Source organism: Rhyacophila brunnea, unplaced genomic scaffold (assembly GCF_057557595.1).
Source record: "Rhyacophila brunnea isolate RB1 unplaced genomic scaffold, BYU_Rbru_1.0 scaffold_1, whole genome shotgun sequence".
NCBI classification, from domain to species: domain Eukaryota; kingdom Metazoa; phylum Arthropoda; class Insecta; order Trichoptera; family Rhyacophilidae; genus Rhyacophila; species Rhyacophila brunnea.
The window spans coordinates 45,000,293-45,028,292 of record NW_028232751.1 but is presented as its reverse complement, the minus strand read 5'-3'; the positions used below and the strand labels follow the sequence as shown (position 1 = coordinate 45,028,292).

General features: G+C 31.7%; 1 protein-coding gene across 2 annotated transcripts in view; it reads left to right on the top strand.

Moving 5' to 3' along the window:
- Positions 1–5,993: 5,993 nt before the first annotated feature.
- Positions 5,994–28,000, top strand: part of LOC147079839 (uncharacterized) — a 46,093-nt gene continuing 24,086 nt past the window's right edge. Inside the window, exons 1-2 of one of the 2 annotated variants that reach the window (XM_085944915.1) lie at positions 5,994–6,063; positions 10,442–10,793. In XM_085944915.1, coding sequence (XP_085801041.1) covers positions 10,455–10,793 — 339 coding nt within the window. In that variant the 5' untranslated portion in view covers positions 5,994–6,063; positions 10,442–10,454. Of the gene's footprint in view, positions 6,129–10,441; positions 10,794–28,000 lie in introns of both variants that reach the window. The other variant, XM_085944924.1, reaches the window with a different exon arrangement.

Sequence of the window (28,000 nt, the reverse complement as noted above, 5' to 3'; positions counted from 1 at the left end):
GCCCAAAAGCTCTCAATGCTCCATTCCGCTCAGAGCTCTATCTCTCTCTCTCTCTCATCACATCCAACAACTGTAGTCCAGAGTTATCTTCACCAAACGAGACTCCGGCAGCTGTAGCACCATCAGCGGGGAGCCACGACAGCGATCACCATCTCGTCCAAGAGATTATTTCTGACTATTATAGATTGATTCTCCAATAAACGTGTGTTTTTTGAACTGACATAAATTAATTAATTTAATTGCGTGATTGAATTATTCCTTTTCCTCCTTTAAGCGAAGCAGATCCTACTCTTATCCCTATTTTCCAACTCCAACTGTGAAAGTAAGAAGGTAGAAAAGGTGCTTGAGTTTTATGGCGCATCTGAACTCGCCTGTGAAAAAAATTGGCGCATGGTATGCAAAAGGTTGGCCGCCCCTGATCTACAATCTACACATTATAGTCTCAGTTTTATGAAGACAAATACGTATGACAGACAAAATTTAGTGTGCAAGATTTATTGACAGCCTACCTCCACCATTCGCCACTGTTGCACACACTACATATTCAAATAATTGAACTAAGACTATAATGAGCATATTATACTGTAAGTTAGTTTTTTATAATCCAAATAAACCCTGCATAAACCAAGTGATAATAGATTATAGTCATATATACATAGTAATGTTCGTCAATCTATAAAATGTCTAAAATTATCCCATTAAATCGTACATAATTTTGGATATTTTATAGATAGAAGAATATTTTTTATCTATTATGGTTTGGATTATCAAGGACTTAATGAATTTTAAAAAACTAACCAACACCATCCTGTAATAGTTAAGTATTCTTAATTCAACAAAAACAAGTAAGTACCTATGATTGAAAAAGTATAAACTATTTTTGTCGGATCGACCATAGCATACCAACATTATTATGGTTCGGTTTCTTACCAATATTTTCTCCACATCGTAGTGTTAGTTCAATGTAATATGACTGAGAAGTTTATTGTGCACTATTCGCGTCGGATCTTAACAGCCTACTTTCACCCTTCGCCACTGTTAGGTAGGTACCTCTTTTGTTTGATGGAACTGTTAAAGCATATTTTAGAATCTCGGGGAACCTTTATCCTGGACACATTATAAAAGTCCAGAAAGGTAAATTACAAATTAACCGTTTAAAACGATGGCATACCTTCGTAGAATGCTACCATTTTTATTTCTGTTTCAAGGTTTATGTAGTCAAATTCATTATGTACCTTATACCTACTATTTATACGAATCGTTTTTTTCCTTTGCTTTTCCGTACAAAGCACTTTTACTATTCCATGAAAATTTCAAGAGGAGCTTGTACTCAGTATTGGGAACTGTATTGTACTGTATGCTCTTCCATTTATTTCTTTATTTTTTTAAACGACCATAATTGGTAATAATATGTTATGTAGTGAGATGTAAATTATAACAATGCGTACTAGGCGCATATCCAGACCGATTGACTATGGCAGTTTACGGATATAATTGTTACTTCGGTAAAAATGGTTACTTCCAGTGATTTCCACTGAAATTTATAATGGAAAACAAGATCGACGCGTTTTATCTTCACCTCAGAAATGCCATCAGTTTATAATTTATTCTGACCGGTTATAACTAAAATCCAGGACTTCGAACCGGAACTGAACCGAAAACTGGAAAAACCGTTACTTTTGTCGAAACATAAACCGGAATTGACCCGAAAGAAAATATCCGGTTTTTTTTCGTTTGGTACATATTCAAACAAGCACTGGTCGATGTCAGTTATTGACGAAATTTGGAAACACGAATTCGACAAGCATAATATACTTATAGGTATGTAAGTATCCGAAATAAATTTGCTGTTGTTTTTAATTTGAAATATGTGTGTCGAATCCAAGGCACAAAGAAATTATGTGTTTATAGAAGGATGATATATCTATTATTTGTTGTGGCCTATTTACTAAAAAATATCTTCCTGTTTTATCTTACTTAACCGTAACACAGCAACTGTAATATATATATTAATATTTAATTGTCAATATGACATACTTATAATATGTATTTAAATAAAAAGAAAACACTTTTGTGATACCAGATTATTCGAATGAATAATGTGGTTAATAAATTCGATGTGAGTATTATTAATACTTTGGACGCTGAAGACGCACCTGGCGCGTAATGACCAGGCGGCCGATCGATGTAATTTACGTGCATTTTAAAGTTGGTAATTAAAAATCATTATCTAGTCAGCAGCGAATGAGTTTTAATCATGCATGCATAACAAAACATGCAAAGATCTGAGTGATTTTAAACACTGTAGAAATATTTCAGTAGGCGATAAAAATACATTGTTAATCATTTATGAACTCGTCATTTATTTGGCTGGAATATAGTAACGCAAATATCTATATTGGGTATGTAAACATATTTGGCAAACAAACATTAATGATGACTGTGTAATAAAAATATTTTCATGACCCGATGAAGTACAAAAACAGAATATTCGACGCCAAAATAATATGACAGCACAGCTAAGTTGTGAACAGACCAAGCGAATAAATTACACGTGAACCGTATTTAATAAGTGGGTAGGTACCTAATTAGTGAAATTGTGTTAAGCTCTCTTTGCTTTGTGTTAAACAAGTGAGCTTTTTTCCTCGTCAAAGGTGAAAATTATTTTTATTATTATTATCATTATGATAAAATATTTTATATTATTTTAATTACACTTTTAAATAGAACTATAATATATCCGGTTTTTGTTATCGTTCCCATACAATTATTATGGAAAACTTTACAGACAAAGATTTTTGAAGTTGTACTTCTTTAGGCGCGTTTGGGAAATCAGATCAGAGTGTATTTTTGGCGTGTGACATGTAACACATAATTTATTTTTCACAAGAAAAAAAAACGCACTCGATTGGATTCGAATCACCGATTGTTCGGTCATCAGCCGAACGCACTATCTTTACGCCACAGTATGATACTGCAATCTTGACGATTATACAGTATAATATTATAGTTTAGAATTGTTCCGTTGCCTACGCACCGAATTTATTATTGTCGGCCATTTGCAATTCCTTACGTAAATAAACTATTAAACGCCAGAGTGACATTTGGTGGTTTAAAAATAAAAACAACGATTAATAATTATATAATTTAGTTATATAAGTTAAAGTGTATAGAAATAAATCAACGGCGTTCCAATAAGCGGTCCTTTTTCTTGAGTGTGTAATTTAACAAGATAATTAGGAGCTAGTCGAAAAATCTAGGTTATCACAAGTTTTGTTTTTGTTTTGTTACGCCAAACGCCTAACGCGCGTACATAAGTACACACACCGATTTTTTTTATTATAAAATCAAATTTTTGTACCTACAACGTTATCATAATATGACGTGTTTGATAATAAATTTGTGACATATTTTTTTATAACTCAATGTACCTACCTAGTAAATGATGTTTAATCTAAACATTATACTCTCTTCCACAGAACAGATTAATAAGTTAGAAATGTAATAGCCAGTCACAGTAAAAACAAAACAATGATACGGTTCGTGGATTGTATGCGTACGAAAACCTAAGAATACGCGCTCATCGGCTGCCAGGTATTTAGTACGTCTCCCCATCCTCACGCACACCATTGACCAACCGAATCATTGTTTTGTTTTTATTGTACAATGCACCAAGGTTGCGAAACCAGGCTCGGTTATTACTAAACTATAAATCGTAAATAAACACAAAGGGCAAACATAAAATATTACCAATATTGAATGAGCGTTCCGTTTACGTGACATACTATAACTATACTGCTATATATTATACAGCTATAACTACTAATGAAAATAACATATTCTTCAACACGTGTTTAATGTGTTCCATATTTTTCTACAGCCAAGATTTAAAACTTGTTACTACCACACCTAGAAGGTTTTATATGTTACTTGCTTTTTTTGACCATGAAGAACATAATATGGGCCTCCACAGGCCAACATATTAACAGATTTTTGTTTTTTTCTACGAGAATTTAGCCGCTTGCTCAACCTATTAGGTCCATACTCTTACTCCAAACACACTCTGAAAACAATATGTGTATTTGCCATACGAACTGGAACAGGGAATCCACAACATTATAGACCAGTGGTTCTCATGTGCGGCCTCCAGAGGATTTCGCTGCAGCCACCAGCACTTTACAGAATAGTATTTCAAAAAAATCTTTTTAAAATTATGAAATTGGTTGACTATATATGACTTGTCTTAAATTTCTTTCCGCGCTCAAATGATCCACAGTGTCTTTTGTGATGAGATCATTAGTAAAATAGCTCGTTTCTGAGAATAAAATCAATTCATAGAATGGGCAACAATTGCTTTATTAATATCGTCGATTTTTCCTACTACTATATACTGTGCAGTGTAATGGACTTCATAAAAAACAAATATCGAAGCCAGTTGACAGTTATAAACTCAGATGTAGCCATGCGGCTCGCATTGGAAAAAAGGAGTATTGAAGAATTTCCATTTGTAATATTTTTGAATTAATAGATATGTAGGTACTTACTAAAATATTCAAATGTATTTTATTAAATCCATAAATAAATTGATCCATTTTTTTAGTAAATAAAATTTAGCTTTAATTTTTTCGATCACAACAAAAGTTAAATTTGGTGCGACCACCAGACGTTTCCATAAAACTGTCAAAGTCAATTGTGCGGCCACAGTTAAATTTCACGTGAGAACCACTGTTATAGGCCGATACGTTAGCCGCTCTTTCATCGTGGTCAATATTATTTATAAAAAAATCATTCATTCGGGTAAATAAATCGCAATTGATAAAGTAATTCATTACCTTGCCTTACCTTAGAGATACCTGCCTTATACGTATTATCTTTATTCAACGATATATCTCCATAGTCGACTATGTGTTATTTTCAAAACTATGCATGAGATTAAAAAGTATTGTATAGTTGTTAAGTATATAACATGGAAATATATTTTTTAAATGGTTTAAAAATAATACATATTCTATTGTTTTACGAAACATTTTCATGTTCTAGAATCTAGGAGGCAGTCATTAAAATTCGTGATATTTTCTTTCATCTCTCGAATAGTTTTGCAAAAATAACATACTTTGCTCGTTTTGATATAAAATTTTACTAAAATAATATGAAAATGGTTTAATATGACGTCTTGTTTATACATCAAATTTTACTACGTGTCCATAAAATTGATATACCTGAACACCCTCTCATATATAAAAAAATATAAGTATTCTTTTTTTAAATGAAGTTTGTAATTGACTCGTAGTTTTGGTGAAATTTTAACATTTTACGTTAAGTATATGTTTCAACCGAATATATTTTACTCTATAATATTAAATTGGACGGAAATTTAAATAATAAACGTGTTGTCAAAGTGACATGTAATTTGAAAAAGTGCTATAATCACGGACATCTGATGTACCAAATACGACTTTATTATAAATTTTGACAATTTGACGACGTTCACAATAATAGTATTTTATGATATTAATATATTTTATGTGGTCATGCAATAATAATTTCGAAGATTTGAAAACGGTATTATAATGCCGTATAATGTGTCTTATTACAAATTATACAGATTACTACTAACAAAGATATCAATTTTCGACCATCACAATATAGTACCCGGGCCCTTAACACGTTTTATTGATGGACACCATGTGTTTGATAATATTAACATTTTTAGTTAAGGACTGTTGAAAATGGTCATTAAAACATTTTCAATTGATAGTTGAGTTTGAAATTTAATATACTTATTGATCGATTAATAATGTCTTGGTAATTTGGTTTGTCTGAACCCGGACAAGCGAACTACTTGTGAAATGATCCGTGTCTTACTCTCGGTCGGTCCGTGTAGTCCTGGCCTTAGAGCATCTCGACCAGCTCGCGTGGGCTGGAGTATTAATACACAGCGAGGCGCGCGAAGAAAGAGCGAAGCGGTGGTAGCGCCGACGACGTCCACCCGCAGTGTTCCACCCGTGGCCATTTCGTCCGCATCGACAGCTCACTCACTCAATCGACACCAAGACCAATCAGGTAAGAAGAAGAATCCACCTTCCTCGCATCGAAATATCATCCAATACTCCTAAACTTTCACCAATGTACGTCAAATATCTGCAGTGTGATTTAATAAACATTTCTTACAGATCGACGCTTAGATAACACAAACGGAGAGAAGAAAATACGCCGATATTTTTTTTTTTATCTGAAGAGATATTTTAAAATAAACAACAGTGTTCTTAATTTAAATTTGAAGTGAAGTGAAATTTCAATTTATTTTTTTTTGTTGTTCCAAAATTGAATCTTGTCTCCGAAGTTTTCAGGTGTTTGTTGTCAAAGGATGTGAAGCATTGTTGTGTGATTATTTATTCTGTTGGTTTTTTTTGCGGCCACATGGCGGCGTGAATAAAACTGTTGGCGCGCGGAATGTCACATTTGATACGAAGTTTTTTAGGCAAAGCTGTGCGCTACAAGAATAGCCTGCGGTCCGAGTTATGACCTTTCCGCCGTCGGTGGAGCGGCGCTGCGCCCAGGCGCGGGCCGAGCTATCTTTAAACCGGTGGCGTATCACACTTTTCTTTGCGCATCACTTGTTTCTGACGATCGCCTCCTGTACACTCCCAAAATAATTCTTTAAATTTTGTGACCCATTTCAAATTATTCAGCTCGTGTTGTTTCTCTTTTTTCCCTGTTGTTTTGCTCGTCGGCGGCAGGGCCAGATTCCCTAATCCTTATTATCTCGAAGGCCTCTGGGATTAGTTTTAGAACTGATGTTAATGCGATTTCTTTTTGTGCTATGCTTGTGATTGATTTCATCTGTCGTCATTCAAATTGTTTATTTATTTATACATTCAGCCACGACCAGGCAGACAATTTTATATTTTCCTTGAATATTTGAATCTCATAATAATAGTATTTACAAACATATTATAATATTATCTTATCAATTCGTATGCTTCAATCTAAATTTAAAACTAAACTGGCATTAAAAACTATCATACACCACTAACTTTATACTAAGCCATTTTAATTCGATAATAAATAATTAAATATTAATTAAACAATTTTAAATTTTAATAATACCCTGATTTTTAATATATGCATTATATTATATTTAAATTTTATGTTATGTATTATTTGCTTTTGCGTTGCGTATGCATATTTTAATTTACAATACAATATATTAAGACATTTTCATATTAAAACAATTTTCCAGTTCACCCTCTCCTCACCTTCAGTCGCAATCATCCGTAATGACATGTTAGTAATTTCTCAGTAATTGTGGTCTTAGTATATTAATAAATCAAATTATCCATACAAATAATTGTGATAATTATACGTTTACAAAAAGATTATACTGGTTTTTATTCAATCATATTTCGATCTGTAAAGAGAGGTTTTAAAATTAATGTTTAAAAAGGTTTATATCTTGATAAGGTTTAATTAATTAGAGGCATTTAAAAAGTAAATATTCAATATTTATCTTAAACACTAGAATTAATTTCTAATTTTATAAAATATTGATTTTTTTAAACTAGTGTTTACATTTTATACCTCAAATTATTATAAAAAAAGTTTTTGTTAATTATACAATATTAGAGAACTACTTACACATTTTTTCGTTACAAATCGTAATACAAAGACGATAAACACAATGAGATTAAAAGTCGAAAACGATTGTCAACCTAACATGCTTTTCCTTCCACCAGCCACCACGTCTCCACACACGGTATGTAGTTGTATATCGTGGCGTAACAAACGGGCTGTGTGTCCCAGGTCAACAATATCAACACACAGTTATTGTAGAATTAACAAAAAATAAATATTTCACAGTTAAAATATTTGATATTATTCATCAATTCTTAGTCGCCTTCAGGAAACGTCCTGATGCATTCATTTTCTTTTGATGTCTTAAAGGTTTAGTTTTACTGTGTAGGCTTGTTAGCTCCATACCCAACATTATTGATATAAATATTTTGTAAATTATCAACATAGACACTTTAGTGCACTTAACTGCATAATATAATATCCACGAAACATTTCCAACGGTTAGTGAGCAGGTAGGTACCCGCATACTAGTTAGAAACCACCACGTAGTTTGTCAAACTATGATAATAGGTATTTGATGCTCAACTAAAACTAAAAGCAGTAGGTATATGCATCAATTAATTGTCATACAATTTATATTTTACCTATCTAAACATTATTTTGGAAAGTTATTTTGTAAGGAAAGAAATTTTGTAAACATAATATTATTTAGTTATATTATGTATTATAATTTTTGTTGTACCTATAAGCTTTTGAGGATGCGAATTTTCTTTATTATTTGGACAATTATTTTAATTTTATTTATCGAACGTTCGATCAATCAGTAGAAGTAGGTATCCTTATTCCTTACAAATAAATAACGCATCAATGGATATCCTATCAGTTTTCCGAACTAGTGGGTTGAAAAAACAAAAACAGGAGATAATCGACAATTATTATTCAGTGGCTTAGAACTAAAAGTGCCAGTATAATAACTAATACTTTACATAGAAATATTATGTTTTACTATTTTAATAAACCTAAATAAGAATAAAAATCAATACGTCTCAGGCATTTGAAAGTTTTTTTTAATTGTCAACTGAATTCTTTCGATCAATTATTTAACCTTACTTTTCGGCATTTTATTTTATCATTTTGGATATTAATTAATGACATATTTGACTTCAATTATATACTTACAGAAATCAAACTTGTGTGAACAACCTTTAATGCTTTGTGATTGATATAAATAATTTTCTTTTACTTACAAGATCGAACCTTCATGGATACTGCGTAGATTTTTTTTATTACGATTCTGATAGATACCTGTTGCGTATATGTAAGCTATGAATTAATTTATAATGAATAATTATTTTCATTTGAAACCGTATTCTCTACTTAATAATATGGATATCTTACTGATATTGTACTCGTAGATGTTGTAATATATCTTACTCCGACGTCGAGAAAGCATGAAGGAAGTAATAAATTATTCATTCCTGTCTTTATAATAAATTGTTAAGTAAGTAGTTGTGTAGAATAAATAAGTATTGACAATAGTGCAAGGGATATTTTATGTTATAGGTTTTCGAAATGCACGTGACATAAATAAAGATTTGGACAAGTGCCACAGAGTACAATTTATTATTAAGCGTGTTTTGAATAGCATCGGGACCAGCGTTACCCGGAAGAGATAGTACGACTAAGACTAAGACACCCAGTAATTATTTTTAAAATGTCACTTAGCAATGTTGACAGTTGCACATATTGCAAGGTATTAAAATTAAAACTGACCCAAATAAACATATTTTTTTGTAAATTCTGGCAACACAGTGCTGTGCTGTCACATCAAAGTTTTTTCAACATTGAACATGCTTAAATATTATTTAGATTTTTTTTAATGTCATTAATGTTTCAAATCCAAAGACTAATAATATACCAATCATCTATCCTTCTACCCATCACGTTGTTCTAATTCAACATTACATAATAATATAACATGTATATTTACAATTATTTAGCAAATTTTAGCTTATAGTAACTTATATTGTATTGTAGAGAAGCGAATTTAATTTGCAATAATAGATACAAAACATTGCATTATTTTATGTGCGTATATTATTTATTAAAACATATAACCAAATGGCCCGTTTTAAAATGTAAATTGGTTATTGGATGAAAAAGTGTAGTATTTATCTACTTACATACTAATAAAATTAAACTAAACTTATAATATTGGTACGTCCTATCTACTTCCAATCAATCTATTAAATTAATTATCTGTCTGCCTTTTTGATACATCAAGGCAGACTTACATAACCTCCTTGCAAACAAATTATACCTACAATTGTTTATAAACTTTGGCCTCTACAAAAATGCACATGTACAAACATCTGTATAAAACTTACACCTGAAAATATTGATATAAAAGTAAACGTAGTTTGAATAAAGTTTTACGATCTGGACTCTTCACGAGACATTGAAAGAGAAAAAAATATTCAATTAAACATGGCCATACTTGCTTGTTCGCCAACGGATTTGCATTTGCAACTTTTCAAGATTTCTCATACTTTGTGTACTTATTTGTTTGCGGGCAGATATTGTAAGTTTGTTCTTACTTTACGTAGATTCTCGTAGTTTATTTGATTACATATTTTATATCAAAAATATATCCCAATATTTGCATGGTTACTTTACATGCGTAATTATTTAGTTACTAATAATCCTGTAATTTATCTATATAAATAAATTATTCTGTATTAGGTTCTTTTAGCCAATAGTAAATTTTAGAACTGCTATGGCGATTGAACTGTTTTCGAATCGTAACTGAAAGATGTAGTCTTTCATTCGACTAACAACCCTCTTCCTCTTTCCGCGCTTTTCTCAGATAAGAAATCAAGATGGCAGGCCGATCAGGACTTCGGGGTAGAAGAACCCGCGTGTACGACTGCAACTACGACATGGGGGAGAGCTACTACAGGCCGGCGATCGATCGCCTGGACAGGAAGTACTCCGGACGCCCAGAGACCGTTGAAGCCGCTCCTCCATCAGCCGCCGCCCGTGACCTAGACGAGCGCTACGCCAGGGCCTTCGAAAACGATGACCTGAACTCCGCTAGAAGGCGCGCCGAGAAGACCATCTCCGAGGAGACGCTGTTCGACTCGCGCGGAGGAAGGGCTGCCCGTGGACGCCCACTGAGCGCCGCCATCGAAGATGTAGAGAACGACTTCGACGATGAGGTATGTGCTCTTTCACTATAATTATTTCTTTAAGGTATCCTAGCCTTGAAACGTGCCCTGTAGAATCATCTCGAATGTACAATTTATCCTTTAGTCAGCTATACCGAATACTGTTTGAGACGTTATCGCGTTGGTTACAATTCACGTATATTTTACGTATATCATAATATGTTTCCCATTACACGATAATTATTTTGAGTTTTCGCCGTAGCATGGCGTTTGTTCGCAGTGTTACTTCCATTTTCTTTTCGCGAATAACTACTTATTATGACGTATTTCTATGGATCATAATAATTTACCATAGATAGAAGAATATTCTTTATCTATTGTGGTTTGGTTTCGACAGGGTTTAATCAATCTTTAAAAATCGTTGCAATTTGCATTCTTAGTTCAATGAAAAAAAACTAATCAATACCATCTGTATTCTTAGTTCAATGAAAACAAATAAGTATTCCTACTTCCACAGATAAAATACTCATAAGTATAACAAATTCACCACACGCAGTTAGGGTTTTTCATAATATATTAATATAAAGAAATAAACATGACTATCAAAGGAGTACAATTGTTACATAAATGGATTTAATTTAAATATGGGAGGGAATTTAAGGTGGTTCTTTATAATTTTAGATACAATGTTCATTTTTTAGGATATTTACATAATAATAATATATAAATACTTTATAAAAATATCTAATTATGTACTCTCTTATTGGTACATATTCAAAAACTTTGACAACCATTTTCTCTTAATAGGTGTTTGTCAAATAGTGTATCCTTGTACTGAGACAGCGATATTTGAGGAGCAAACATTCAAAAAGTGATTTATTACAGAGATTTAGATCTTAGAAAATGGTGAAAAACATGTGCTCATTGCTTGAATGTGTCAACTTTATGATCTATAGGAAAAAACATTTTTTGAACAAACACTGTGATTTCCTCCTATAAAGATAGGTAATATAGGAAATGATTTTCAACTGATTTTTTTCAAAATGTGTGATTAATCACGTTTTGAATGTTTACTTATCATTTAGAAACTTCAAAAATAACAGTTAGGTTAAGTAGTTAGTTATATCTAGTTAAAATTCTTCAAACATTTAAAACTAAGTAGGTACGGTCTCCAGAAATTTTTAAAACTATTTTAGGGTCGAATTTTAGATCCCAAAAATTTGAAGAATTTAAATTATTTTAATAGCCTAAAATTCCCATTCGGATAAAAAATAGGGAATTCGAAAATTGTTTTTTCAGCTTATTTTGATTAAAAGTGGTTAACTATTGATACACATAAATAATAAATAATAATAAAAATAGGTATGTAGTACGTATCGCACGTTAATATACGAGGGTGGGTCAATAATTCCTTAGAAAAAAGCATTAAAACAGTTTTTATTTTTGTATTTTTTTTTTATTTCTCAACATAATCTCCTTGGAGCTCAATACACTTGGTTAGACGTTTCTCAATTTTTTTTAAACCGTCAGAAAAATAAGTTTTCGGAAGGTCCTCAAAATAAGCATTTGTCCGATCGATGACTTCTTCATTTGAAAAAAAACGTTGTCCACTTAGCCATTTTTTTAAGTTTGGGAAAAGGAAAAAGTCACTGGGGGCTAAATCTGGCGAATACGGTGGGTGGTCGACCAATTCGAACTTCAATTTTTCAATTTTAGCCATTGATCGTAAACATGTGTGAACACGGGCATTGTCCTGATGAAAGAGGATTTTTTTCCTGTTTAAATGAGGCCGTTTTTCTTCAATTTTGTTTTTTAGCTGGTCCAATAAAGATGCATAATAATCCCCTGTTATTGTTTTTCCTTTTTCCAAATAGTCAACGAAAATAATTCCACGTGCATCCCAAAATACAGTAGCCATAACCTTACCAGCTGATTTTACGGTTTTCGCCTTCTTTGGACATGGTTCGCCTTTCGCAATCCACTGCTTTGACTGTTCTTTCATCTCGGGAGTATAGTGGTGTATCCATGTTTCATCTACAGTCACAAAGCGACGAAAAAATTCATCCGGATTGCGTTGCATGAGCGACAACAGGGCTTTAGAGGCCACCACCCTATTGCGTTTATTGTCGACTGTGAGCAAACGCGGCACCCATCTTGCAGAAATTTTTTTCATGCCCAATTTGTCATGTAAAATAGAAATGATGCTACCTTTTGAGATCCCTGTAACCTCAATTATCTCACTCAACTTTAATCTTCGGTCACTTAACACCATATCGTGGATTTTATTGATCATTTCTGGTGTAGTCACCTCTACAGGACGTCCTGAGCGTGGTTCATCCTTTGTTGATGTACGACCACGTTTAAATTCATTTAACCAGTTATAAATAGTTGCAAGTGAAGGAGCAGATATGCCGTGAACTAAATCCAACTCATTTTTTATTTCCTTTGCTGTTAACCCTTTTATATTAAAATGTTTAATAACAGCTCTAAACTCAATTTTCTCCATTTTCCATTTTTCCATTTTCCACAAGCAATTTTTTTTTAAATGTACGAGAAACACACAACAACCCGACCAATCTGATTGAAACTTCGCAGCATAGTGAATCGGTAGTGCCGCTGCATGAAAACAAACCGCTTACAGTACTAGTCGCGCCACCTGTCGGCTTTTCTAAGGACTTATTGACCCACCCTCGTATTTTTAAATGTTACTTTACATCAGAATTTAAGAGTGGTCGGCGAACCCCTAGAACCTCGCGATACCTCTGAATTTAAAGTCTAGTCTAGTCCCAAAAAAACCTTCACCAATATAGTTTTGAAATATAGACATTGATACTGACATATGTTTGGGATATTTTCCATAATAACGACAATTTTATTTATATTTTGTGCCACCAATTAATTGTAAATTTTCTTTTAAGAACCGATAGAATTCGATAGCTTTTTATAACATGCTCTCTTCAAAATCATATTCGAGAGCTTTTCAAAGCTTTTTCAAGCGGTCAGTCTACAATTTTATTTTCAGCGTAGCAGTAGGTACATAGTTTTTTTTCCGATACTTATATAAAATTATAATAATTGCCTAACTATTTTCTATTTCTGTATATAGTAAGTACGTGTTCCCTCGTAGCCCAATACCTAAGGTAGCATCTTCTCAACCGCGGGCTACGCCAGTGCTCTAAATGGAAAATTTTACGAACCGAGCGCTCGATAATTTTCCGAAAATATAACCCACAGCTACTAAATATATGTATATTTTATATAAAAAAGAGTGTGTTCGATTTTTGATATATAGCTTACGTAGCTCAAATTGTCAAAATATTTTTTTCCACGAGATGGAGCGATAATTTTTGGAATTTTATAAACAGGAATGTCGGTCCTGTACGATACGGTCTTTTTCAACCCCTGGGCTATGCATTAGATTCCTGGTTTCTATAATAATTGTTTAACGGTAAATACTACTATTCCACTACTCCTAAACTGCATTAATTATTAGTGTTCATGGCATATTGTAGTAATAAAAAGAAAAAAAGACGATAATTATAGTAGGTACCAATACTATAATAATATTTTTATAGAAAGGTTGGCAACACTGCTGTATTTAATTATAGGACAAACTCTTTGATGTTAGTTGAATATTTTTGACAATTAAGCATGTTGGAATTCAAGCACCACTAGTTCCCAGAATATTTGCAAAATCTATTTATGAAACAAGAATAATAGAACCTGGTTCAAAGCTGTTTCTGTATATTATAATAGATTATAACTTAGTTACAATAATACATCATAATATAACACAACGTAGGTAGGTAGCTTTTGTTCCACCAGGGTACAGTCCTTAGAAATTTACGTTGAAAATGCAAGCTTTCAGATTACATTTAACATTTCTATTCTATACTAAACATTAATTTATTAAGCATGTTACATAATTTCAATATATAGATTTAATTATTTTCTTAGTAAATACTATAAAAATATGCTGGCTAATGCCAATTCGTTTTTTATAATAAATATTATATAACATTCTAATTTAAATTTTACTTGCTTTTTTGACAAAATGATCAATCAAGAAAATATGTTTGATGTTTTACGTGTACCTACACAACGAAATACTTTTCTCGTGTAACCAATATCACGACGCATAACAAACTACGTAGACTTTTAATACCTACGTTGACGTCTATAGATCTGTTTTAGTTTTTAGTTTAAGTTTTTTTTTTAGTTAGTTAGTTTAAAATTTTAACATTAGGTACTTACATAAGAAATCATTACAAAGTTACCGACAAATCTCTTCCAGCTAAAAGAAACAGGGGTATTTAAGAAATTCCGAGGTCTTTTGTTTACCGAGACAAATCAAATTTTCTTAAAAAATTTCATTCGGTTTTTTTTTAATTCTGATTGCGATCAATTTTCGAGAATTATCATAACGAGATTCTTTGATCAGAGCCTCAACTATTGATACGCTTTCATGTGATTTGAGTCTGAAGCAATCATTTTTTTGTGATATATAAAATCATAACAAAATATTATAAAGTTGTTAAGTATCTATAATTTTTAATGTAATGTTTTTACAAAAGTCACCTATGTATCTATTTCCATAAATAAAATTTGTTTACTCAATTTACGTTAAATAATATAATAGATATTTAGAAGATATTAAAGGGAAACTTCTATAGAAATGTACCATATATCAATAAAAGTAAACTGAAAAAGGACCCCTGCGAGGCTATTCTAACATATCACTTAACATCCAAAAAGAGCTAAATGTGTAAAGTATATCACATTTATCACGTTATGTATTCATAAAGCTAATTATTACTTTAAATTAACCGTCTGAACTGTCAAAAGTGCTATCTTTCAACAGCCCCTCCCTTGGCTGTGTTAACTTTCACAGCGAGATAGCGTACGTCAATACTCTACTCAGTCTACTATATAGTAGTAATTACATATTGAAAATTGAGATGCGAAAATTTGAAAAATAGTTTGTGTTATGGATCACGTCCACCGCTTCAAATCATTGCTAGCTGCGAGCTGTTAAATATCGAGTGACTACTAGTAACATAATATTTGTTTTACTACATGCTGCAATAACATGACTAATAAAATTGTAGGTTATGTTATGTTTGACGTCTCAATCAAAATTTCGAGCATTTCGAGACTTATTTCACACGCATGTCTACCAACTTAAATTTTCGCCGTATTACGAATTTACCAATTATTGTAGATAACCGCCGAAAGTCGCTGATAACTGTCTTGTGCATGGAATGGCTTCTGTGTTAATTTGGACCAATGAAAAGAACGGAAACGAGCTAAAATATTTACTGTTATTAAGAATAGTTCCGCTGGTGTAGGTACTGATAACTTAACTATAAATTGATGACGCAATTTTGACGAAATGCTCACTACTTGCAAACTTGTCACTTATAAATATTATTTTAGTCGTGAATTATTCGGATTAATAAATTTAATATACTTACATGGAACTATTTTTTGCCAATAATTTTGGAGTAAAAAAATAATATTGTTGATAATGGAAAAAAATAACATTGAAAATTACCGACACCTCTAATTTGAGTATGAAAAGTAAACCTCCTTAGAATTTATTAATACGTATGTTGTATGTAGGTACGTATAAAGATAGACTTTTAAAAAATTTAAACAAAAAATATTTACAGAAAAATAATTGGACAAGATTTTATAATCGCGAATGGGAATTCTAATTCCAAAATCCCGTCCGGAATTGGAATTCCTAATAACTACCGACCCTGTATGTTCGGAATCGTGGGGTATGAGAAACTCGACGTATAATAATCGGATTTGTACGATTCGATGCACCTGCCTGTGCCCGTCTTCCCTGATTAAATAAACTCAGAGATTATCGGCAGACTGGCAACTCGTCGAATTAAAGTGAAATTGAAATTAAAGTATCAATTAAATTTAATCTTCTTCTTTTATGTCATATTCTTTATCAAACGTCGGTGATGATTTATAACATCATTGTGATTTGGAAATCTTTTCACTGTATTCCGCTACTCTGAATAGGGATGGAATCTGACCTCAAATTAATCTCTGTTGACCAAAGAAATTCTTATTCTACTAGAGAATTATTTACAATGATTAATAGTGGTGGTTTTAGACACGAGGCGCTGATAAGTTTTCAATCCCCTTAAAAATGTTACATGTCCGATAAACCGACATTTAGTGTTGAAATTGCAGCAATAGTTATTTTAATTACCATTATTTTACACTTTTATGTTCTGTACTTTGTTCGTTATCTATCTGGAAAAAAAGATTCAATTTTATTACCTACTACGAATGAATTGTCATTTAAAATTTCACTATACGTAGCGTATCTATAAAACAAATGGCTTTAGTTATAGCATTCAGTAGGTATAAGGAATACAATATACGGAAACTATCATTAATAATCTGTTAATTACAGCGATAAACAATGATAAAATAAAAATTTATATTTGTATATTCTGCCCCACGGTGGTGTAGTTGATAGAGCGCCTGTTTCTAAAGCGGTGTGTGCAGGTTCCCTCGTCCATTCTGTCAACACTCGTAGAGTAGGTATACGTTTTATAACTTTGCACTTTTTACTACACTGTTTCGTCTCTTTGCCTAATTACCTCGCATAAAATTAGATCAAATGATATTCACTTGTATTAATAAATGTAATAATAATAAAATGAATAGATAGTATAAATAATATTTTCGTCGTTTCTGCAAAATATTTGTAGTATATGAGTAGGTACATATTTGATAATAATTTATGAGGATATTAAATGTTGTGTAATATTGTTTTGTTGATTGGATACATTATCCTGGATATACCTCGATAGGATACCACTTGATGATCGATTGTTAGGCCTTACGATCGGTAAAAGGAAGAGGTAAGTACTCTACGGGTTATTTTTAGCTTTGTGACTTCGATAAATTTTTCTTTATTTTTGTAAAGTTATATGAAGTCTTCAACCACTTCAAACTTGTAGACATCTTTAAAAGTGATAAGTATAATAGTTTCTCTCTTACCTATACTTCGTAGATTCTTTCCAATAATATCATGGTGACCGACATACCGACCACAATTTGACTGAATTTAATAACATTCAACTTGACCAACCACATTTAAATACACATTTGAATTTATCGTTTTATGTTATAACTAGATTGGAATTAATTATTTTCCAACAAATAAAATCTTTTCCGCTATGCTAACCCAACTGAAGAAGCTCAAAAAGCAGCTGCTGAATCAGCTAGTAATAATATAAAGAGTGTGGCTATTGTTTGGCAAAATGAAGCCGTGTTTCTTGCATAGTAGAATGAACCTCATTTTTTTATTATTAACTTAACTATTAAACGTTATACTATCATGTTGCTTCTCAGTACGGCTATCAAATTTAAACACAGCACAACATATTTTATACTAAATTAACTAAAAATAATCACCACTAACTTGATATTTAATACAAACACAACAAATTTTAGCAAGACGTGCTCGCAGTTTTTAAATGAATGTAGAAAAAATATTTAATTCAGCCGTAGAAACGCATATTGCGGAGATATGAGGGTGCCGAATGTTTTTTCACTTGCACTTCTTGTTCGTTTTTGTTCAGGCCTTGTGCTGAACATATCCGCACAGATAAAAAATATAAGTAGATAGGTACCTACCTACCTACTGATAAAAAAAGTTAACATATTTTTTTCCATCAAGCTAAATGTAGGTACATATCTACCATAATATTAAATGTCTCATAGTGTCATAATATACAGACCTGTTTAAAAAAACATTTTAATCAGTAAGTAAAAAAATATATTTCCGTCAAAAATTTACTTATTTTGGTTTTGTCTGTATACGATAGAAACGAAAAAATAATGGTAATGAATTCGTCCACGACGGCCGAGCGGAAACGTAGCGACCTATACTGTCGTGGGTACCGGGTTCCAATCTCGAATCTAGCAAAAAAAATCACATTCAATGTGTATTTGGACCCAGAGTATCGACCTAATAAATTGAGTAAATGGCTAATATTCATTTATAGTAAATACAAAAATCTATTAAGTAGGTACTCAATACATTCTCCACTATTTTATACACCTTCTTAAGATCGAACGCGGGAAAAATAAAATATATATATTATACAAATTGAGACTAACTATATAAAAGGGAAATAATTTACGAATAAATTATTTCAGCAAAACTATTTAAAAATTTTAAACGTGTATTCGGTTATTTTGCCGCGGCCTCACTAGTGCTGTGCATCACCGAAACTCAAGTTTGACGCATGCCTGTATGAAAAATACTACCCACGCTTGAATATAGATAAGAAAACTACTTTTCTATTTTCTTTTATATTTGTCATTTTCATGGTGTGGCTAACTAATCCAACTCTTTTGCTTTACTCTTAATAATACAAATACAAAAAAAACCACCGGACTAATATTTATATATTATTCGTATGGCTGTATCGAAGCCATGTCTTTTTATTATTTTTCGTAACAACATTGTAATGTTAAAGTTGTAGCCGGTAAAAGCACAACAATAAATAATTCTGAAATAGCTACAACTCACACACAGGCGAGTGTTATTCAAAAGTAGTTGGCACAGGACTGCATAAAATTGCAAAATATTGTCATAAAACAAAGCATTCATAAGGAAACACAATAAAATAAACAAACAAAGAAATATACCTATTATTAAGCATACATAAGTGTTTTTGAAGTCTCTATGACCACTGCGCAACGTTGCCAACAGCGTTTTTGTTGTCATGCCTAACATTTTTAATACTCGTAGCTTGAAAAATATACGTCTGGCGTATGACGTTAAATCTAGCGTCGTAAAAAGCTAGCATATTACACAGGATTTGCAAAAAAAATCAACATGCTGACCTTTTTTATTTTATCTCGCAACAACAAAATAAATGTAAAATTTTATTATTACGATATTCAAACGTAACCATTTCGTATGCCTTACATATTATCAATTACAAATTAATGAAATATTATTTAATCTTTCTTTTCTTGAAAACAGTGTTCAAAAGTATCACTTAGTTTTTTAAAATGTACAGTTTTTAATATTGAGAAAATTTAGCATTCTTTTTTGCCAACTAGCTTATTTTCTTACCGTATATTATAACAAATTATGTTTGTCAACTACAGTTACATATGACTACTACGACTCAACCAAATGAATTATAGTTGGAAAGGTGCTGAAGAAAACTGTACTTATATGCGAATGGAGGAGTTATAGGTATATTATGAAAATGAAACTAAAAGATGATTGTACAACCCGTTCATTCAAATAATTTCGGATTGACGATTCATCTGTAGCAAGTTTCGCCCTTGTTTTCAAAGATTTAGTTGCTAAAGCCACCCTGCAATAATAAAATTAATAGTCTTAGCATTAATTGTGTAAAACAAAACTAATAAAACTTTTATAAACATGAACGAACAATATTTAGATGAACAGACATATAACATCTCAAATAACAGTACATAAATATACAAGATCAGGCGCAATTGTGCGTATGCAGTTCGCCGTATTACAGTTCACTTCAATCCAATTGGTCTCAATCCTATACGTCCACCCTGTCTGTCACCAATCTGTCATTAATTAATTGCAATGTTGTTTAATGCTTTCTATATAGGTACTAGGTAGGTAGGTACTCGATATGCTATTACTGCACTGTAAGTATCTGTCAAACTATTATGATACTTTCGAATCATTTGTTTTCATTCACGACCCGATTAAAATAAACGATTCTTTTATTGCATTTTAATTCATCTTCCCCCTGTCTCGCTCTCTCTGACACATGTATATATTTTGTTTTCCCTTATTCGTTACAAACTGACTGGTAGATAAATCAAGACAAATAATATAATTTTAAAAAAATCAAAGAAATATTTTATAGTGCCTTATAAGCTTATAACATCTACTTGGTTGCTTCACATATTTACCCACACCATTTCAGTGTTGCATTGGTAACAAGCATTGCAAAAGCTTTTGTTTTCTCTCAGCTACTAGCCGGAAAGCTCTGTATTGTTGTGATGGCTGTATGAGTGTGGGCGGAAGAGATAATATAATGCTCGTAGCATAATAGTATGTAAAACATTCATTAGCTTTACATGTTATATTTTATTAAAAAATCACTAAAGAAATAATTATATGAGTTGATACATTGGTGCACATATTCCCAACCTTTTTCGAGTCGTGACCCCATTTTATAGAAGCCAAGTGATCTGCGAATCCGATAAATTGTAAAAACCTTTTTTTAATTGGGTAAACTCGTTAACTAGCATAGAAATTATATTAGTTAAAGTTAGCTTAGAAAAAATATTAGTTAAAATAAATGTTATGCGATTGTGTTCATTTTGTAATACAGAAATACTTTCCCAACACTAACTCAACATATCAATTTTGTTGGTTGGACCTAGTCATACAATGGGCGCGATTTGGATCATTTTTTTTTTTTTTTAATATTTTCTATTTCACCCAGCTCTAGGGGTCGCGACCCATTTGTTGGGAACCCGTACATTAGTGGGAAAATGCCTACACTAACGTCTTCTATTCGTTTCAGTCGTCACATTAGACCTAGTCAAGTCGTAATACTACGATGGTTAGACAAAATTTCTATCGTGTATGGTGTAGTACCAAAATATCATTTTTTGTCGCGAATAAACTTAAAAAATATTTGCCACCATATTTTTCGGTCTACCTTTGCGTAAAAGTGTAGCAGTCATTAGAAAATTTAAAGCTGTTTTAACATAACCATTAGAACCTCCAATTTTTTAAATGTTCAGTTCCAATGGAAAAAAATAATAGTGTTCGGTTCCGGTTATTACCACGTTTTTGTTAGCTCGTTTTCTTGTTTTTCCAGTACAAATCTTGCATTCGATTTTTAACTAACTTCCCGACTAGCTAGACATTTGAAACTTTTAGAATATATCAGAACACGATGCCAATGCATTTTTAAATACTTTTAGCCATCTTCAAGTAGAATTGAATTCATTTTCGGTTAATACTGTTTTCCATGGAAAGTTAGTTTGGAAAAAATCTGCAAGGTGGCGCTTCGATCGAACTCAATGCTTGCACTTTTGCGTCATGGCGTTCGACGATTTTGAAAAAAGAATTAACTCGCTATCTTGTTTTTTGTTTGTTTGTTTTTTTACTTCATATCAAGCACAAGTTTTAAAAATCTCATATACCTATGTTATTCAATTAATAAACGTTTGAAAAATTCTTATAATTCCTCTCTTTGTTACGCATTTGATCATTTTCTTTCAAGTTGGTGGGATAATTCATAAAAAAAATTAATGAAGTATTTATTAATACATAAAATTATCAAGATTATAAATGATTCAACAGAATTTAAAAACGTGGTATATAAAAAGTTCTTTTTATCTTGTAATTTATTTAATTTTCTTTTCAGAGTAATTTTCATCGTCAAATGAAAATCACTATCGGAAATTTGATCATGTTGCCTCCTTCCCAACCCACACCACCCAACTGCCTGCGAAGAAGACATAACTTTTCTTATAAATTTCTTTTCCATAATATATTGAAAAAAGAATATTAAATTTCAAAAAAATACCTACTCGTGCGATGAAAATGAAATAGGTACTAAATACGAAATAATATTTATCATAAAATAATGCAGATACTTGCTTATGTATTTTTTACCACGTTTTTATTAGATCGTATTTTTGTTTGTCCGTTACAGATTTATTCTTGTGCAGTACAATTTTTTTCTTGTTTGTCCAAGATTTTTAACTAACTTCCCGACTAGCTAGACATTTGAAACTTTTAGAATATATCAAAACACGGTGACAATGTATTCTTTTAATACTTTTGGCCATCTTTAAGCAGAATTGAATTCATTTTCAGTTAATTCTGTTTTGTATGTTTCGGAAAAAAATCGTTAAAAGTAATATTTACTACTCACTACTATTGGTTGCTAAGGGGTCCTAGCAACTAAATTATTAATATATACGTGCGTTACTATGGAAATCAATATGAAATGTTAAAATGATATTTCTGTATTCTATAATATTTATTCAGTATTTCTATCAAGTACAAAAAAAAGTATTTATTAATACATAGAATTGTCAAGTTTATATGATTTAACAGAAAATTTTAAAATGAGGTATATAAAAAGTTCTTTTTATCTTGTAATTATTTCTGTCTATAATGTATAGACTATATTATATTACTTATAGAAATTGTATTGTAAAAAATATATGTCAACGACTCTCTTATTCATCAAAAACCGATTGGGAAGAAACTATAATAAATATGTGTACCCCAGAGTCAGTGTGTTCAGTCTCAGTACAGATTTTGTACCTAAATGTTACTATTATAATAATATTATCTTTCATGGACAATTCACTTTTTGAGTAGGTATATTCATAACAGAAACCCGAAAAAGCCGTAAGTATGTATTGTTGTTTGGCTGTATAATGAGGTGGTGGTAGATGAAAGATCGTTGTTGCTTGATTGTTGAGATGTGGGTTTAAATTGGTTGATACAATAATACACCGAATACAATAATAAGGATGATGACGTCAGATTATAATCGCGAGGCAATGATGTATTGATGATATTGATATGATAATTATAATAATGCACTGAGAGACTTAATTCGAGTGGAATAACGGATGTACTATGTTGTGTGAAGAACTCTTCACAATACCAGTACCTACGTCTCGTAACGGACTCGGTGAGTGAAGTGTGACGTTTCATACATTGTTCTTCTTATTTATATTAATGCAATACACAATTATATGACCATAGATATTGTCATAATTCTCAATCAAAACAAACACGACTGGTCTAGTTATGATTGAGGAAACGTTGACAATTATTATTGCCAATGTTTTGTTTAAATAACAAAACCTACATTAAGTATATCACTAATTTAATGCAGAGTAGCATGATCTCTACAGTTGTATGATTTGTATAAGTATGATTTCGTCAGCCAATTTTTGTTAAATATACATGTTTAGTTTCTGCAACATTACACATAAACCTGAAGCGTAAAATTTATAGCCCGGGTAGTAAATTAAAACAACCATGAATAATATATCTTAAATCTTGGTAGATGGCCAAATAAATTGACAGTGAACCTCACAGTAAATGTTTAGTGCTGCTAATAATAGTCAATTGTTTTATACATTTGATTTTTAGCAAGCAAAATAATTTTTGAGAGAATTAATAAACTCATTGATGCTTTTGCAAATGCAAAAAAAACACAATGCTTAGTAAATTTTGTGTTGATATACTTTGTTGTACGTACGTAATTCTTGATCAATTTACTTTTATCTTAAATTTAAATTTCCATTCATAACAATATATCAAACGATTATTTTACCCTCATAAAATATATAAATAAACTTCATAGTAGATAATTATAACATTAATGGATTTGTTTTAAATATTAAATTACTTATATTTTTGAAAATACGTATTAAAATAATTTAATTTTTAATAAACATTACTATACTTATACGGCCCTGCTAAGTAAAAAGACAGTGTTTTTGGTTTTAATCATAATTATGAGTACCCAATTTTTAAGCTACATTTTCTCTTATATTATGTATAATTATTATTGGTTTTGACAAAATATAGTTTATATTTAGAAATTATGTCAAAACAATCCAATAATTTGACATAAGTATCATAAGAGAAAGGGTAGTTTAAAAATTGGGTTCTCATTTCACTAAAACCAAAAACACTGTCTTTTTACTTGGCAGGGTAGTATAGGTTTGACACTCGTAATGGCCGAACGGTCATTACCGTTCATACATTTATCGGCTTTTAGGCCCGTTTTAGACGGGACACCGGTGTCGCGCTTGATATAATATATGGGGCCTTTATATTCGAATAAATGGTCCTTTGTATTATGTTTATGAACACCCTAGAGCTAATGAGTCAACGCATAATTTCGCGTTATAAATTATATCATAAAACTAGCTGCGGTAATAAAAACAGGTGTATCGGCGGTTTGAGAATGTAGCGGCCGACGGAAAAGTTTACCGGACACGCGTTGACTTATTAGCTCTGGGGCATACATAAACATAATACAAAAGCCCTTTTATTCGAATACAAAGACCTCCTATATTATATCGAGCGCGACACCGATGTTCCGTCTGAAACGGGCCTTAATCCCGAGCTCAAATCCAGTGTCTGTCATATGTATATGTTGTTATTTTTTCAATGTGTATTTGAACTCGGAGTATGGACCTGATAGGTTGAGCAAGTGGCTATCATCCATTTTTCGTAAAAACAAAAATCTGTTGATACAACCACTTTGTGTTATGGTCGAATACGGAAAAAAATGTGGATAGTCCATAATTAAAATAACCGATCAGTTACGGATACTAATGTACAGATACTTATGTTCCGAAGAACATTGTCAAGAGCTATTTATACAAATATCGTTATCATACAACGAAAAGTGAACAATTGCATTAACAACATTTTACAGTAGAGCCATTTTTGTGTTTAGCAAGGCCTTACTTAAATGGTCCCATTATATAAAATTTTACATAATAACGTTTATTTTTTTATATGTAATATATATTATATGATTAAGACAATTGAATTTTCATTTTTAGAACTTGAGAAATTTATTTATTTATAAGAGGAGAAAAAAATAGTCACTTGGTTAATTTTACTTGTACTACAAATATAGTTAATTAGGTAGTCATAGTAAACACCATCATAAGAAATAAAGCAAACATGATACATGTACAATACAAATAAGATATAAAACATTCAACTGTAATTATTAAATAATAATAATGCAACAAAGAAAGGAAGCATTCTGGTTCTGCAAACATCAAATACAAAGTAGGTAATTCAATAAACAAATATATTTAAAATCACCTCTTTCTTGGTTTTGACACATTTCTCCAATTGATCTACATCTATAAGTCATGTTATAAACGAATTCTGTAAACTTTATTGCGAGACAAAAATTGATAAGTACCTAAGTTAAACGTTCCCTGTTATATTGTCACTTGGTCAATTTTTCCAGGTAAAAAAAATATGTCTTAAAGCAGATAGTAATTTTGACAAACTCGGGTTAGTGATATGTTGCCAGGCAAATCAGCTGGGCATTTTTTCCAGACAACCGCAAGGATAGTAAGATGTCAGATAGTCATTTAGTGCATTTTCACAATGCAATTGGACATTTTTACTTGTATGACGACGATATACGCTTTTAGTGCAGTGTCCTCTAAGCGTCTAAAATAAAACCCCAAGGGAGTTGAAAATCTGATTAATTGTTTGAATTCTCTATATTGTCATATTTAAAATCTCATTTGTTTTCCACGATTTGCAATAAATATTTGCAGTGACGTCCCTAGACAAAATGCCGCCCTATTTTTATTCAGTATTTTTTATCATCCTTACATGACCCCAATATTTAAGAAATATGTTGTATGGATACATTACTAACAAAATATATACCACTAAATCCAATTTAAATGCCATCTCTTCAATAAACAATATTGTGAGTCCACGGTTTCAGATATATTTTAAAATACACCTGACAACTTTCAAAACACGCGAGCTAGGTAAGTAGCTATGTAGTTACCTACCTGTAATTCAAATATATAATTCACAAATCTGCACGTGTCATTTTTGGTCACCAAGGACGTGACGTCCAAGGACAACAGGAGTAAACTAGACATCACGAAACCGACAAAAACAATACAGTCCTGTTAAACCTTTTATGTTAATTCTACATTTTGTTTTCAACCAGTGAGCTGATTAATCGAAGGATATTTTCGATATTAGGTACTAAGTTTAGGTACCTATTTCTATATAATATACCTAATGATTCTCCTCGATTTACCGCCCTTCAAGTGACTGCCGCCCCTAAGCGACGCTCAGTCTGCCTACCTCGCTGGGACGTCACTGAATATTTGTACCAAAAATCTGCATTTGACCGGGCCAATCCGCTCCTCCTTTGCACTTAAATGTTTTAAATGTATTTATTTATTCCAAGTTTATTGTGATATCACGACTTTGAACTTGGGATATATTGGCTCAAGTATTTAATGTGTTCTCCGCTATTTTATTTACAAAGATATATATCGGGCGAAATAATGTTTTGCTAATAACATGTCTATACGCCCACACCAAAGTATCAACGCGGCTTGTACAATAATATATTGTACCTAACTGAAGAGTTTATTCAAAAATAAAAATGTTCTCTTTACGTCACGAGCTGACAAGGTACGAGCGTGGAATATTTCCGGCACAGGAATTCTACAACGTATACAGTGCGAATTTCATGTCGAGTCTTTGACGTCACCGCGGTCGTTTCTGGAACTAAAACCCTCCTCCCGCATTTCAGTGACGTCCCGTGGGGGCAGGCAGGCCATGCATTGATTTTTAATATTTTATATATTGTTAATAAACCATTTCTTTTATTCAACGAATAATTCACAAGATTTTTAAAATGTAACATTCCATAATATATTGAATATATATAACTTTAAAATATCATATTTGAAAAAAATGTTCAATAAAATATATGGAGAGTTACATTCTCAAAAGCTTGTGAATTTTTCGTTGAATAAAAGAAAATGGTTTATTAAAAATTGTTAGCCAGTTCAAGGAGACGTTATAACTAAAAATATTTGGCGAGAGCCCGACGTCGGTTAGTAATTAATGAAGGTTATTAGTATTCCTTGATTAAATACACAAAACCCGATAGGTAGTCAATAATAACGCAATTAGATAGGAGGCTCGTAGCATAATTGGTTAATGCACAGTTGGCGCGATGCCAGTAGTTATACGGGTTCAAATCCCGTCGGGCATCCTATTTTTTTTCAAATATGATTTTTTCTAGTGGGTGTGTTTCTGAGGTGTTTTCAAGTTATGATTGTTTTATAATATATTGTGTGAAATACGCATCTTATAAGATTTTTGTACAATTCAATACTTGTGTGACTGGTTTGAACTGTTTCAAGGGCCCTTTTTTAAAACATCTGACGAATCGATTCGGTTATCTGCGTTAAATAAAATCGCCGCCGTTACTACATAACTGTCACAAAGGCGAACCATCAATTTTGGGAAACTGCAGGTTAGCAATAATACCTATTGTTCAATAATGACGTTAATCTCACTACGTTCAATAATTTATAATAATTTAATTTATTAAAATGATAGATGGAATATTTTTTATTCGCGATACCTAACATTTTAATATAATAATGTATCTATCCGATACCAACTTAAAATCTCCTGG